The 16511-nt window shown below is 45.6% G+C and overlaps 1 protein-coding gene across 3 annotated transcripts; it reads left to right on the forward strand.

Moving 5' to 3' along the window:
• Nucleotides 1-320: 320 nt before the first annotated feature.
• On the forward strand, nt 321-14164 carry setd1a (SET domain containing 1A, histone lysine methyltransferase). 3 transcript variants are annotated; one of them, XM_028985220.1, is made up of 21 exons: nt 321-341; nt 1564-1708; nt 1789-1887; nt 1988-2258; nt 2357-2481; nt 2597-2850; nt 3410-5231; nt 5566-6576; nt 7072-7245; nt 8445-8529; nt 8673-8842; nt 9175-9214; nt 9330-9510; nt 9661-9716; nt 9819-11254; nt 11511-11934; nt 12402-12577; nt 12709-12819; nt 13270-13389; nt 13489-13626; nt 13897-14164. In XM_028985220.1, exons 2-21 carry the CDS (start codon nt 1571-1573, stop codon nt 14068-14070), a joined length of 7005 nt encoding a protein of 2334 aa, XP_028841053.1. In that variant the 5' UTR covers nt 321-341; nt 1564-1570; the 3' UTR covers nt 14071-14164. The 3 variants fall into 3 exon arrangements, with proteins under 3 accessions (XP_028841053.1, XP_028841056.1, XP_028841054.1); XM_028985223.1 differs by having other exon boundaries at nt 9822-11254; XM_028985221.1 differs by lacking the exon at nt 321-341 and adding an exon at nt 354-572.
• Nucleotides 14165-16511: the final 2347 nt, after the last annotated feature.

Below are 16511 nucleotides of genomic sequence, written 5' to 3' on the forward strand. Positions count from 1 at the left end.
AACCCCATGTCAGCGTGAGCGAAATAAAGAGCGCGTCGAACTTTTCAGCGCACAACGCGCCTGTGAAAATGCAACCACACATTCGCCAACCGATTATGTAAAAACTTGCGAGTCTGCCTTAGCGTGCGCGTCGCGCGTAGGCGCACAAAAATCATACGCAAGAACGATTTGAACTGCCTTAACAACTGATTTTGTGCTTTAGACTTAGCTCGGGTAAGTTTCGTGCGAACGCCCCTCTTCCGTTGATGCAGAACTGCGGATCTGGGTTGAACGCGAAAGTGCGAATACGAAACTCCGGATGTTGTTTCCACTGACTGATGGAGAACAGGCGAGGCTTTCAGGTTAGCAATGCGACGGCTGCGCACTGTATTATTTTGATTTGTGCAGTAAACATTGATTCGGAGAGTAAATTATTCTAATGTAGCGATTTAGAGCTGCACCGGAACACCGGCGACGCCGAACTATGTCGCACCTGGCGCATTTCCTGCACATCTGGATCCTAAATTTTGCCTAAGAACTTGCTGTTTTTTCCCCCCCGTCCACCTCAGGCCTAACGTTACCAAGCCGCCGATGTAAGGTAGTTTCGGCGAAGCGGGCAGCCGACTTGAGAACGGCGGGATTGTCTGTGCGAGTTCGCGGACGCGAGAGTGCTCGGGCGGAACTTTGTATGTGGACACGAAAATGCGGTTTGCGGCCAGCGCTGCAGTCGGGGTGTGCTGCGGGCCGCCAGTGTTGACTGTTTGTGAAGGTAGCGAGGCGCGTTCAGAGTTAGCCAGCGTTAGCTTAGCCGCAGCCTAGCCTTTGGTTGTGATGGTGATAGCTATGGGGTTCCGATGCTAGCTAACAGACAACCGGATGCCTGTTAAACACGTTTGGCGGTTCTGTCATGTTCTGCGGCGATCACATAACTTGCACCAAGGTGATATTAGCAATCGGTGATCATAACAAATGGGAAGGCGAACGTTTGTTGAAATAGTAGAAGGCTTGGTAAGCGCAGCCTAGCCTGGATAGCAAGTTAGTGACAGAATCTGGGGAAACCGCTGGGCGTTTTTTGTGATTAAATTCTGTCTTTCATTTACGTATGGCTCGCCTATTTGTGTGTAGGAACGCGACTCTGTAATTGCTGGCTTACTGACAGTGTGGGAGGTCAGATGTTACCTATGTGAAGAAGGTTAGATGTTACGGACCTGGGCAGTTCTAGGAGGTAATTTGGAAAGTAGAAGTAATCTTCGAGCAAAAAAAGGACTGGACAGCTCCAGGTTTTGGGAAATGGAAAATGATTTTTCCCCTATTGCTGCTATCACCTTGATGTATACTTTGCAAGACTATGATCAAGTTTTGACTGGTCTGATACTAATAGGAGTTTTTAGCTTTGTTTCAATTGTCTACGTCTTTTCCCTTTGATTGGAAGTGGTTCTCGGTACCACGATTTTTTTTTTTCATGTCTCAAGTCAAGCACACCGTACCTCACCTTTGCTTTTGCTTGTCACACCAGTTTTTGTCAGGTATTAAACATTAGCTCGCGGCTTCCATCTCAATCTCTTAATATCTCACTGTTCTCAGAAATAGCATGGATCCAGACAGTGGGGCGGATTCACAACGTGCTCTCAGTCTGCAATGGAAGAGCTACAAGCTTGTTCAGGACCCAACCATTCGAAGGGTCACCCAGAAGATCTACAGATACGATGGAATTCACTTCAGTGTCCCAGTTAGTGCTAGTCTTTTCCTTGTTTTTATTTCTACACATAATAAATATAGGTTGTCTCACGATTTAGATCTCTTTCCCAGGATTCAGGGTTTCCTCCTGTGGGGGAGTTACGTGACCCCAGACCACGCAGGATCTGGTCAAGGCACACAGAGATGACACTGCCTGTTCCAAAATTTAAGGTAGGACTTAACGAACATTTGTTCGTTAGAAGGAATCCACTTTCTAGACATTTTTGCTTTGTGTTTGATCTTAATTCTTTCTGTTCTATGTGTCTTTTAGCTGGATGAGTTCTATGTGGGACCCATCCCACTAAAGGAGGTGACATTTGCCCATCTCAATGATAACATCAAGGAGCCATTTCTGGCTGAGATGTGTGCCAAGTTTGGTGAGGTAGAGGAGATGGAGATCTTGTTCCACCCAAAGACCAGGAAGCACTTGGGGCTGGCCCGTGTTCTGTTCACCAGCACAAGGGGGGCTAAAGACACAGTCAAACACCTTCATAACACTTCTGTCATGGGCAATATTGTCCATGCTCAGCTTGATATCAGAGGTATCACTGATGCTTTGGAAATGGTTATCTGGCTATTCTTGGTTCCGTGTTGAGTTCCGTTGGTTTTTTGAACTTTTTTTTTGTTTTTGTTTACATAGGTCAGCAGAGGATGAAGTACTATGACTTGATTGTTAGTGGTTCCTACACCCCACAGACTGTACCCACTTCAGGGAAAGCCTTGACAGAGAAGTTTCAAACTCCCGCACCCGCTCAGCCTGATACAGTAAGCTCAAAATATAGATGGTGTTTGCATTGATTGGCATTCTGTTGCACTGTTTGTCCATAATACTCCTATTATTACAGTACTTTGCGCTTTTTCTTGCATTCCCCATCGCTAGTCATCAGATGTCAGGCGAAGGCTTTCCACAGACCAGATGGCAGTGCCCACTGGTGTGCCCCCACCCACACCTGGTAGCACCACCCCCTGTTCTGCTGACACAGGCTTCAGTGACCAACGTCTGGACACTCCGCCATCCTCCATGGGTGGCCCTTACACACCAGGTTCCTCTGCTTCGTCCCAAGGAGGGGGTACACCTTATACACCTCGCTCTGGTACCCCCTATTCCCAGGATTCTGGATATAATGTCAATAGGTTGGTACACATTTTCCTAATTGCTTTTATTTAATACTATTGATAAAAGGACAATATTTTTAAAATATTGTTGTCATAGTTTTTGGCTATAACATGTTTGACTCATTAAATGACATCTTTTTTTGGAATGCTACTATAATTTAACTGCATGATCATTGTAAAGCCTAACAGAGTATAGCAAGAGGGCACCCATGAGATTTCAATGTAATGAGACTACTATTCTGACCAACATAATGAGATTGTAACCATGCACATTTCTAGGGTTTCTGTGTTGTTTTAATAATGTACATTGTTATGAACAGGAACAGTAAAATGAACAGGCAAAAAGTCCATTATTTTGGGAATAATTAAATCAGGTGAAATATTGTGATGGCCTTAATTCTTTTGTTTAGTGATACTCTGATGGTGTAACATTTTCCATTTGTGAGAATATTGTGAAGCTCATTATAGTACTTGGGTTTCTAAATGAGTTTAACATTTCTTTTTGGAAGGGAGCATTTAATAATGGTGTCAGTGCTCTTCATTAAACGAATTCTGTTTGTCTGTTTGGTTGCTATAGGCATAGTGGTTTCAGTGTTGGCCCCATGAGCAGCAGCTATCCACCACAGGACATGTTACCATCTTCCTCCTGTTCCTCTTCAGCGATTTCCTCCTCGTCATCACTTGGAGCATTCAAAGGGTCGCGCTACCACGACGATCCACACATGCCCCCCCAGGAGCCACATATGTATCACAGAAATCGTCCCCCATTCCCACCTTCTGGTCCTTTCCGCCCTAATGAACCTCCGTGTTACCCACCATATTCTAACATACCACTCCACCCGCCCATGCCACCTCCACCACAAGTACCTCAGTTTGAACCATCCGCGCTCACTGACAGGGAGAGGGAGCGAGATCGAGACAGGGTACCTGGACGGGACAGAGATCGGGACAGAGAGCGAGACACTGGGGGCCGTTATGGAGGTGCGATAACATCCAGACGTGGCTCCTACCATCAGCAGGAGCCCAGCTCTTCTTCAGTCTCTGCTGGTAAATCCTATCATTCCCATCATTCGCACCACTCTCACCATCCTGACAGGCGTGGGGAAGACAAAGACCGCAGCTACCGACGGGACAGTGTGGGATCCCGCTCTGGAGACCATGGGCACCAGAGGCACCGTAACCACCACCACTCTCACAATCATCACAGTGGCAGGCGGCGCAGCAGTCGAGACCGGGAATGGGACCGCGACCGAGATCGGGATCCTTCAGAATTCCCCAATAGTTCCGACCCGCGTTATGGCCAACCTAATTCTGCCTTGAGCCATCGTTCTTCCAACAGCGTCTCTCCAACCTTTTCTTCCTCCAAAGACTTGGCCCCTCCTTCCCATCATGAGCCAACCTCGTCCTCCCGCCTTGAGCCATCGGGAGTTTTCCGGATGCAGTCAGGCGAGAGGGTGATGGGAGACAGCGACTACAGAACTGTCTCTCAACACACACCCTTGCCACCTCCTCCACCCCCTCCACCTCCACCCTTGCCACCCGCCTCGGTCATTGCTGCTGCTGTGGCCGAAACGCTGGGATCTCTGGACTTCAGTCAGGAAAGCCCGGTTCGAGAGAAGCAGTGGACCAAACCCAAACGACGTCCCAGCACCCCGCCAGCCCCTCCTCAGACACCTCCCTCCAGTTCCCCGCTTCATCCTTCTCTGGCCTCCTCTTCCAACTCGCCCTCCTCCACGTCACTGCCTCACCACCAGCCGTCGTCTTCCTCTGCCTCCCTCTCTCCTCTACCGCAACGGGACTCCTCTTCCCCAGAACCCGACTCGACCAATGAGAGCCTGCCATTTACCCACCACAGCAGCAGTTTGGACTCGCGTATTGAGATGCTTCTGAAAGAACAAAAGGCAAAGTTTTCTTTTCTTCCCTCTGATGAAGAGGAGGAAGATGATCAGAAAAGGGACGAGAGAGAGAAGGGAGCCGTGCATTCAGGGGAAGTACCAGCAGCAGCAGCTGGGGAAGGTGGTGTAACAGCAGGTGCAGAGGAGAGCAGGAGCAGTAGATCCAGGGATGAGGAGGGTGAGAAAGACGGACACTGGAGGAGAGCAGAGGCAGAAGAAGGGCAGCCGAGGAGGAGGGGTGAGAGGGAACGAGATGGGCGCAGACAGAGGGGGCAAAAGCATGGACCAGCTGAAGTCACGGATGGCAGGAGTCCCACAGTGGTTGCTGCTGCCACTCCCTCCTCCTCGTCCATACCCATCACCCCACTGGCTCAGGGCACAGCTGTGGACTCGCCTCAGGCCCAGACCACCCTGACTGTCAGTGTTCATGGTCAAGAGGAGCCCACTGACGTGGGAAAGAGGCTAGGGGCTCACACACCACCCACATACAATGGGCAAGGACAGGTATGGATTTCTTCTAGGTGCTTTTAGGAATGGAGGTCGGGTTCAGTAAGCCTGCAAGTTTTGTTTAGACTGCAAATCTAACATGGTATTGGAGGTGGGTATTGATATAAGATGCACAGCTATTACATAAATAGTATTTACATGTAATACAAGGGATATTTCAAAAAAGCTAATATGTCTAATAATAATTTGCTGTCATATGTTCTGTATGTAAACTCTCCATTCTTTCCATATGCAGGATTAGTGATGTTTTTAACAATTAATGCGCTATGTCTTTTCCTAACTACAGCTTCTCCTATGTTTTCCACATTTACGGTTTGTCTTGTTAATGCAGAAATCCCCTCATTCTTCTGGGGAAGACATGGAGATCTCAGATGAGGAGGATGAAAACCCCATCGCCATGCCAAACACCCTTTCCTCTTCCTCCTCACCAGTGGTTACTTCACAATCAGCCCTACCCTCCCAGACGTCTGATCCCTCCACTTCCCCTCCATCCATCAGTGACTCCACCCAGCACTTTGGAACCGGCATGCCTCCACCACCGATCCCATCCTATCCGCCACATCTCCCACCTCCACCCCCTCCTGGCTTCTCCCTCCAGCCACCCCCTGGCATCCCTCCTCCCATGGCCCACATGGAGCTGCACCCTGAGTATCCGCCTCCTCTGCCACATATGTACGACTACGCCACATCAGTGGAGCTTATGAACCAGTACAGCGGTGGTACCCCCATGTCTTTCCAGATGCAGACTCACATGCTCAGTCGTCTGCATCAAATGCGCGTGGCCTCCACAAACGGTACCACTGGCCCTCCCGGAGAGGGTCCTCCACCCACTTCGGCAGACTACCCTGCCTCGTACCATCTCCACTCCCTTCCCCCTCCTCACCATCCACCAGCCCACCCTCACCTTCCCTACATGGACCAAGATGGCACACCTAGTGCCCATTATGACCAAGACCACCATTACATGCCACCTCACATGCCCTATGCTTACCCAGACCCCCATGCTGCCCAGCTGCCACCTCCACATCACCATGGCATGCCACCCCCTCATTCCCCTTGGCCCCCACATGTCATGGCTCAACACTATACCTCCCTTTACCCACCACCACCACCCTATGAGACCCTTACTTCAACAAACGGGGCAGAATATTCAGAGACGAGTGAACCCCAGGTGTCTGTTATGGGTCAGAACCCCCATGAGGTCACAGTGCAGCTGGCCCTAGCCACGCTCATACAGGAGATGAAGAACATCATGCAGCGGGACCTGAACCGCAAGATGGTGGAGAACATTGCCTTTGGCACTTTTGATGAGTGGTGGGAGCGCAAGGAGAGGAAAGCAAAGGTAAGTGGGGAGAGAGTTCTCTTTTACAGCAATTCGGCTGAGTGGCTAAATATAAGGAGATTGATCAGCTGTGGTTTTGCATATATCCCACCTCTCCTGGTATTTCTGTGAATCTCCTCATATTGGAAGCCTGATGCCTGTAGATTATTAACAATATCTGGTAGCAATATGATAGTGTGCAAAGCAATTTTGCTGTAATACACATTTTTAGATAACAAAGCATGAAAGCAAACAGAAACCTAAATTTGTCCAATATTTCCAATTAATTATTTGCATGGCAGCTAATATTTTATGATCGTGATTGCCCACAATTGTAAGAGTAAATCAGAGTATACTGATGTGGTGAAAATCAGCTGTGTAATTGTCTATACAATTTTGCTAATGTGTTCTGGCTTTTAGGACTGCCAGTAATTAACTGGCAGCCCTGAACTCCCTGATGGAGAGTATAGACTCTATCCAGCGTCTTTAAAAATGTGCAACTTTTCTCGCATTAAGCCTTTCCAGACAGCAGTGAGGAGCATTGCAATTCGGGAAGAGGAGAAGAAAGAAGAGAAAGACAAGACTGCCAGCCGCCCACGCGAGCCCCACCTCTCCCTGGTGGACTGGGCCAAGAGTGGGGGCATGGAGGGCTTCTCCCTCCGGGGGGCATTGCGCTTACCTTCTTTTAAGGTACTTTTAAATCTTTCCTGTAGTGACACACAGGGCTGTGTGATATAGCACAAAATTCATATTGCGATATAAATGTAACATTAAATTGTGGTATATCATTTGATCTGTAAATGTATATGTTTGTTCAAAGGGTAACATATGTCAAACATGAGGGTAACATATAGCAAAGGCACTGGCAGCAGGAAGTTGTACAATAATCGTTCTACACATTTCAAAGTAGACATGTACATAGAATATTTATTGTGAAAATCTGCAATTTATAGAAAAATATGATAACATTTGAACATTTGAGTAAGCAGTAGGTCCAGTGATTGTCAGACATTTATAGAAGTTTGCTGGACATACACACATTAGTTTTTTGCTGCAGTTGATAAATTGTGAAAAAACTAAATAATACAGCCGCTGTTCCACTCGCTGCGCTTTTGACAGTATCCAATGTTTCAAAATAAAAGCCTAAGCCTGACACCAATCGTAAACCTAACCCTGTTGTGTGAAAGTGCACGATGTACATGGATTTACACATGTAGTTTGACCCCAAGCTGAAATCCACTATATTAATGTATTTTGAAACGTTGCATACCGTCAAAAGCTCAGTGAGCACCTTAAATTGGAAGAGCTACTGTATGGAAAAAAGTATTTGTTTAATGAGTAAGACAAAATACAGTGAAGATCTGTGAATGTCTGTTGAATACAAGACACACTACCTAATTTACTCAGGTCAGAATATAATTTTTTTTTTTTGTGCTCATGTTTGTTTTCAAAAAAATAATAATTGTGCTGAAAGTAGGCAGGGTTTTGTGGATATGATGTGGATTTTTCTGCAGTAGGCTGTTATAATCAAAATATCTCCAGTTGACCAACTTTATATTGCATACCATTAATACCGTTTGTACTGCACAGTACTTGTAACACAGCTATTTCAAATTGAAAAAATTTTCTAGTTTAATAGTAAGTGAAGTGATTGTGAAACACAGCACAGTACACGGTGCACACAACGAAATGTGTCCTCTGTTTTTAACCCATCACCCTTGGTGAGCAGTGGGCAGCCATGAAAGGCGCCAGAGGAGCAGTATGTTGGCACTGTGCTTTGCTAAGTGGCATTTTGAACCGGCAACATTCTGATTATGGGTCCATTTCCTTACCTGCAAGACCACCACTGTATGCCATGTCTTCAGTCTCATGAGTTCCTAATGTTTCAGGTGAAAAGGAAAGAGCCACAAGAGTTTGATGAAGCTGATGAGATGAAGATAAAGCGACCATCAACCCCGCCTGATGAAGATGAAGGTGGGATAATGGGGAATGTACTATGTTTTTTAATTGTGATTATTTGCTTGTATATGAGGCAAGTGCCATTGTAAGAGATGTAACAAGTGGCAAAACATTGTTAAAACTGGTCCCTCCTATTTTTCCTTCTCTTGGCTTTCCAGACTCATACCAGGGCAAGGGTTCAGAGGGTCCTGGAGGTCGTGCAGAAATAGATGGCCGTGGCACTGATCATGACATTAGCAGAAGGAGGAGAAAGATTACAAAGGGCCGCAAGTCCTATGACCTGGACAGTGAGGGAGAGGAGACGTCCGATGGATCCTCCTCTGATAAGGTGTGTGGTTGTGTGTCAATGAAAGTAAATGATTTATGCTGAGCTGCACCTATTGCCCTGTTATTTTTCATTGCATCTGACAGGCACTAGGGGGCAGCATTTCCTTACAATTAATTCCCTTGTCTTCTGTTGAACTCATCATTCACAATGGACTTTACAGATGCTCTGTCATGTCATAAATAATTCTCCTCTATTCCCTCAGAAATTTTGTACTCCACTAGAGAGGTTTTTTGTTTTTGTTGCTGCTGCGGTTTTGCTTATTAAATGCAGGTGACTTTGTGTACTGTTTGAACATTTTTACCACATTTACTATACTCTTTTTCTATCTTAAGGACGAGGATGAAGGTAGCGAAAAAGAGGATGAGACAGATGGTAAGACAGCTCCCTTGCTCTTCCTCACCACGATTCTCATTACTCATTCATTTTGTCCCATAGTTGGTTAATTGATCCTTTAACAATTGTTTGCTCTTCTTTATCTTTCTTTTAGATGAAGCACTTAGTGGTGAAAGTGATGATGAAAGCATATCATCTTCATCAGAGAGCTCGTCCTCTTCGTCTTCCTCCTCATCCTCTTCAGATGAAGATGAAGGCGAGAGAACGAGAGAAAGTGAAGGACTGGACACCATGGATGAGTCCACCATGGACAGCGTGCCGCTGGATTATGAGAGGTACTGAGAGATGTTTTGAAGTAGTTTACTGTAAAGTGTCGTAAGAAATTTCCCTGATTGCACAGAAATTTGCTCTTATTGTGGATCTTGTTCTTTTAATCCTAAATAAATTTCCTGAAATCAATTCCCTTTCTTTCCTACGGCTCTTAGTCAGTCTGCAGCCTCTGCTGTGTCGCGTGTGCCAGAAACTTCAGAGCTCAAACAAGGTCAGTAGAAAAATCCAGTGGTTTTAGGTGTGGTAATAAATTCAAGTGGACAAAATAATTTCCCTTATTTTCCATCTTTTTTTTTTTTCCTCTCTCTACAAGAAGGAAAAACGGAAGTGGTTCGTATTCTCCCCAAAGACCAGAGGCCTCCATCACCTCCCTACCCGCGACCATCCTCGCCAATCCTTCCTCCACTCAAAAAACGTCGCAAAACCGTCTCCTTTTCTGTAGAGGAGAGCGAGGTCAAACCACCTTTGACCTCTCTCAACCCACCTTCCTCCCCTTCTCCTACTCCATCAGCCCAGTCTCTTCTCTCCCTGGTTAAAGCACAACTTCCCGACTCGATTCTCTCCTCCACCTCGCCAAACACCACCTCCACTGCTACTTCCCCTTCAGCCCCGAACAAGTCTCACCACCTGCTCCTCCCGTTTGCATCCCGCCCTGGAGAGGCCAACAAAATATCCTCCTCACCCTCTCCCACGACAGTTCTTACCATTCCCCCTCCTGTGCGATCCCTGCGACCAGACGAACCCCGAAAGGGATCCACCGCGGCTCCTGGCTCACACCAAACCACCCCCTCCAAGCCCTTATCTCGCCGCGGTGGCGGAAAGGAGTCGTTCACCAAGGCCCCTCCACCTGCTCCTGTGTGCCGCACTGTTCAGAACCTACCCCTGGACCACGCCTCTATGGTCAAGATGGCCTATGAAGAGGCTCCACACCCACCAACCCCAGGTCAGAAGGGTCGCCCCCGTGGCAGACCGAGGACGGTCAGCCAGTCGGCCTCCACTCCTCCATCTTACTCTGCATTGCAAGAGGAGGATGAGGATGACGAGGAAGAGAGGGAGCTGGAACAAAGGCTGAGATTCAGGGAGCAGTTGGGAGTGTCCAGCCTGCTGCAACTGGCTTCAGCCTCCACGCCGGACCTCTCCGTGCTGGCTGACGTGGCCCTCACCATGGACCCCGACGGCCAGGACTCCGAGGAGACAGAGACATCGGACGAGGCAGAGGAGCACAAGATGGAGGAGGATGATTTTCTGTTCTCACCACGTTGTACCCAGCAGCCTTCCCCCCCACCACTGACCGTTGACCCAGAGGGCCTGTTTGTCCTCGCCGAGCACAATTACTCCAGGCCGTCAGTACACGTGACCCCCTCCCACACCCCTGCCCAGAAAAGGACCGCATCCACCAAGCCAGACCCTGCCCTCCTCCTTCCTGCGGACCTCAACACCATATCTGGCGTTTTGGAGGCTCCTGAGGAGGTTATTGGCGATGCAACCCGGGCCGAATCCACTGACACGTATGGGTCCCTGGCTGCCTACTCAGGGGTGGGGATGTTGTGTGATACTGGGCCTGGTGCTGAGGCCCAGACCAAGACCTCGCCATTGGGGGTGTTGGCCCCTGGATCGAAACGCAAAGGCCCCGTGTCCCGAGCAGCTGAGCTGGAAGGCAAGAACAAGAAGAGAAGAAAAGACAAAGAGAACCAGGAATTACTGCCAGCAAAGAAGCAGAACAAGAAGCAGGGGAAAAGGAAGCTGGAGGTACGTTTGCACAAGTTTGTACAGTTTGCTGTAAACTTCTGATACTGGTGAAATGTGGATATATGTGCCATATGAATTCCATTAACCTCTGTGCTACATCCAGGTACTTACTATTGATGAACTCCAAAAAATACAAGAGAAGAGTTTTGCACACTGCATCTTTTACCTCGTTCCCTTACGAGTACCTGTCCAGTGATGTTTAATTAGCAAAACACTGTTGTATCCCTAGTCAGAACTAAAAATTTCCTTTTTTCAGGATTTGGAGGAAGATGTGGACGTGGAGCACCTGGATCAGGGTGACTTTTCAGAATCCTCCTCTGACGTTTCCGACTCGGACGAAATGTACGCAGAGCGACACGCCACCGGCGAGCCAGATGAACTTCGCAAGAGCGAGCGGCTCTTTTTACAGGAGGCTGGCATAACTCCGTCGACCCAGCGACGGTCCAAACACCACCACGGCACCGCCGCTGCTACGTCACAGGAGGAGCCTCAGGAGCCACCACCACGACTCACTTTCGAGCAGCGCAGCGAGTTCGAACAAATGACCACCCTCTACGACATCTGGAACTCTGGCTTAGATGCGGAGGACATGCGGTTGCTCAGGTGCACCTATGAGAAGCTGCTGCAGGACGACCACAGCCACGACTGGCTCAACGACACGCACTGGGTGCCCCACACTGATATCCTTTTTCTGATTGGTTTGCCACCAGTGGCACAGATTTAAATATGTCAGCTTCAGCGTAATACCTGTGTGTCATATATCTAATCACAGCAGGGATCCCGGAAGGTTAGCTAGGTTCGTTTTCTTCGTCTTTGATGGGACTTCCGCCAACTGAGTGCACAAAAGGCCTATAGTAAGAGTTTGTGCCAGTTCACAATCATTCCTGGGGATTTATCATGCGTAGGGGAGGAGTCAGAGCAGACTGGAATGATGACGAGGGGGGTGTGTTAGGTGGCCTGGCCTTCGCCTTTCAGGAACTTGTGCTGTGCAGGATGCTGGTTCTTTGGAATGTTCGATTTTTCCTGTTTCAACAGATCACAGGATGTTCAGCATTGTTGTGCAACAGACTAGACTGGTTGTGTGCTTTGTGTGGCTTCTTAGGTAGGCCTTTCTTTTGAATTTTGTTTCCTTAACCTGGCTCTCCACTTACCAACATCCCGAACCCAAGGCGTAAGAAGAAGAATGGAGACGATCAGCTGAGGGAGCATGTGACCGGCAGCGCCCGTAGCGAGGGCTACTACGCAATCAGCCGCAAGGAAAAGGATGTCTACCTTGACCTGGACCTTCCGGACGCTTTGCATGACGTTGATTATGATGTCACGGTAAAAAAAATGTTTTTCTTAATTTGTCTAGTGTACATTATCGTTCCAGTTGCTGTAACATTTCAGCAAAGAGACTATAAACCCTCCAGTCAAATGGGAACTCATGAGTGGGACCTGTTTTTGCTTTTCAGGGATCAAACCGGCTCCTGTCAGAGAGACGGTCAGAGCAGCGGCGACTCCTCAGTGCTATTGGCACTCAAGCTGTGATGGACTCTGACCTGCTCAAGCTGAACCAGCTCAAGGTACCTCACGCAGCCATGAGTCATAATGACCTCAGACAGTCATTACAATGTGACCAGTCAGTGTCGTGCACAGACACACAAGCTTCATTTGTCATTCCCTTCTGGTGCTTAATACGAAGATTTCCTAGATCTGCCATTTTTTTCACTCTCTCAAAATAAGCAGCACCTTATGGACATGCTTCTAGTGTGTTTCTGCACAGCTGATGTATAGAAAAATCATATATTTTCAAATACTTGATGGGATTTTGACATTAACAGCAACAGTATTAGAAGGTATTGTGTTTATGTATTTTCATTGGCCAATATTTTTTAAACCAGAAAAGGAACATCTCTATCATTTTCCCAAACTGAGGACATCATGTCCTTTTTTTCCTGTAATTATTATCCAGTCCTTTTGCAAAACGTGATGCTGATGTATTTTCACAACTCGTATGTTTGCTGTGTTTCTAGTTCCGGAAGAAGAAGTTGCGTTTTGGCCGCAGTCGAATCCACGAATGGGGTCTGTTTGCTATGGAGCCTATTGCAGCAGATGAGATGGTTATAGAATATGTGGGCCAGAATATCAGACAGGTAATTTCTTCTTTTTTCTTTATTCTTTTTTTTTTTTTATGATTTGATGTAAGCATAGTATATATCAAAGAGCTGCATTTTTTGGTAATTCTTTGGCAGATGGTTGCTGATAATCGCGAGAAGCGTTATGCTCAGGAGGGTATAGGGAGCAGCTACCTGTTCCGTGTTGACCATGATACAATCATTGATGCCACAAAGTGTGGCAACCTTGCCCGTTTCATCAACCACTGTTGCACTGTGAGTACAAGTATTTTATTTTTACACATAAACGTCCATCTATAGCTCAGTCATGATTTAGCCGAAGTAATCCAAAGGGTTTGACCGGGCCACATTTTGTTGTGTGCACTGTGTGCCGTGCTGCAGTGTTTCACAATGACAATCAATTCACTTTTACTCAGTCTTCCTCAGTATTCAAGGGTGGGGTTCAAGGGTGTTTTTCAAAGCATATTATGTTTCCCATTTCAGATTTCCTTTTCTTTGACCTGTTTCATATAATTTTCTTTGCAGCCTAACTGCTACGCAAAGGTAATCACCATCGAGTCCCAGAAAAAGATTGTGATTTACTCAAAGCAGCCCATTGGTGTAAACGAGGAGATCACTTATGACTATAAGTTCCCCATTGAAGAGAACAAGATCCCGTGTCTATGTGGGACTGAGAACTGCCGGGGAACGCTGAACTGAAGATCCACGATGAACCCCAACCTTGTGAAACCTTTCCCAACTCCCAACTCTTATTTTAATTCCCTACCTGAAAAGCAAAAAAAAAAAAAAAAAAGAATCCTTATCTACAGACACAAGTGCTGAAATGTCTATCAGAGTCGAGCCTTCTGACACAATGGTAGGTGCCCTCTCAGACACATATTGCTTGACAAAAGCGCTCAGCTATTCACTGTGACAAATGGTGTAGGTAAAGGCGAGATGAAAGGTGCCCACACAGTGTCAGATTTCAGCTGATTCCTCTATGTATTCTGCAGTATTGGCCACTGACTCCTACAGAGTTTTTTTTTTTTTTTTTTTTTTTAAATTAACTATATGACATTGTAAGTTTTCAGTGTTAAATTCCTCTAGGAGCTCAGTACTTTTTCAGTATTTCACATTAAAAGGTTCCCTCCTCCACCATACAGAGATTAACCCTGAAGCCGTTTTTTTTTTTTTTTAAAGCTATGGAGATGCTCCAATATGTCTTCATGGCAAGAAATAATGGACTTATTCTTTAAATTCATTCTTGGAGAACATAACCTTGCCCTGCTGTAAATATCTGCCCACTTTATATATTACAGTCAGGGTAGTTTTTCTTTTCAACATCTTCAAGGTACATACAAACATGTTTTAAAAATGAGGAAAATATTTCAACAAAAATGATTCAGGGTTGTTTTTGAATGGGATTATTCAAACACCTTATAACACATCTAGTTTGAGAGATGTGTGCATTATGGTCATATATTTTGAAGGTTTATTACAGTTGATATGTTAATGTTTTTATTATCCTGACTAGTTTTAATACTCACAAAACTGTAAGTGTCTTACAGTGAAGTGAAAAGGTGGCCGTCCTTTCCTGACCCGTGTACAATTCTCATGCACAAATTTTTGTTTAATATATCGTCCCAATTAAATTTTTAGCTGTTTGTATCTGCTTAAGAAGGCTTTTGGCATTGTGTCTTACATTCTCTTGCCATTTTCTTATTTGTAGTCTTTCTTTGCTCCAAACCACAGCAAAATAGAAGGACAAGGGTGTCTAACCTCATAAGTAAAATCCAGGGATTTGTACTATTTGTACTATGATGAGGGAGAAATAAGATGAATGTAAAGATTGTTCTGCTCAATGGAAAGGAACCAGCATCATCTAAGATTGGTCATTTTAGTGAGGGGGGGGGGGGGGGGGGGGGGGTTAAAAAGGGGGAGTGGCCTCACCTCACACGTCTCATGGAGGAACACTTTGGGCTGGCTATGTATTGGTTTATTTGGAAATGTTAAGTTTTTTTTTGTTGTTTTTTTTTCTCCAGACTGCAGATTTACTGGTCACCCTTTTAAATCAATTTTTAGTTCTGATTGCCTCAGCTCAGGTGGTTTGCACAGTGGTGTCAGGTTTGTTTCGCTTTTAGATTTTTTTTTATCTGAATGTGTGACATTTTTTGTTGTTGTTTTTACTTTTTCATTGTTAAAATGCCCTTTCAGCATTCTTTTCCAGTGTCAAAAAAAGAACCCTGTAATATATTTCTAGTCACAGCAAACATCTTTCAGTACCAACTGACCCTGAGAAGTGTAATGATTTTAAAAAGTTAAAAAAAGAGAAAACATTGTGTAAATATTGTAGAGGTGTTTGTTTCTTGTAGAAACATACTGGTTTCAGCCTGTAAATATGTTCTTCCTTTTCCTACTTTCCATCGAGAGAAAAAAAAAAATGTACATATATCATTCACTTACCTTTATTTTTATTTTGTTTTCTCCTTTTAATTTGATTTTAATATTATTTGCAATATTTCTCTTGTATTAAGGCGTTGAACCCTTTATTAATGGTGCATTAAAATATTTTTTAAAAAACTTGCATTACTTTTGTGTGGACATTACTTTACAAATTACTTTACAGGTTGAGTTAAGCAGACCATTTATACACATTGCAGCACACAGAAGACTAAATGGTGTCCTGGACCAACAAGGTGCAACATCCAGCACTCAGACAGATCAATAAAGGAGATGGGGGATGGTGTGGAGCTAATAAATCAACTAAAGATAAATGTGTCTTAAATAAAATACTTTGAGAAAATCATGGGGGACAACACGTGTGTGTGTGTGTGTGTGTGTGTGTGTGTGTGTGTGTGTGTGTGTGTGTGTGTGTGTGTGACAATCATCATTAGCTTTTTTTAATATTATAATAATATCTTGATATGGTTCTATTTTTCTATGTAAACCTTTGAGCACCCACTGGACCTGAGCATTTGCAGCCGCTGAACACACCTCGGTGCAAAGTTCCTTTTTAGAACTGTCAGCCATGACTTCCTCAAAGTGTGTTCAAAAGCAATGTGAGCATCAGCATCAAGGTTAAATATGCACACCGTGTCATACAATAACACAGTCTTATAGTGGCGTGAATTAAAACGAAAAGCCTGACATTAACCAACCAT

Source organism: Denticeps clupeoides, chromosome 7 (assembly GCF_900700375.1).
Source record: "Denticeps clupeoides chromosome 7, fDenClu1.1, whole genome shotgun sequence".
NCBI classification, from domain to species: Eukaryota; Metazoa; Chordata; class Actinopteri; order Clupeiformes; family Denticipitidae; genus Denticeps; species Denticeps clupeoides.

Bases quoted from the DNA above. Each gene is read 5' to 3' on its own strand.
- setd1a (XM_028985220.1), top strand. From the start codon at position 1,571: ATGGATCCAGACAGTGGGGCGGATTCACAACGTGCTCTCAGTCTGCAA. The intron at 2,482-2,596 runs GTAAGCTCAAAA...CCCCATCGCTAG, and splicing joins CACCCGCTCAGCCTGATACA to TCATCAGATGTCAGGCGAAG. The intron at 13,390-13,488 runs GTAATTTCTTCT...ATTCTTTGGCAG, and splicing joins TGGGCCAGAATATCAGACAG to ATGGTTGCTGATAATCGCGA.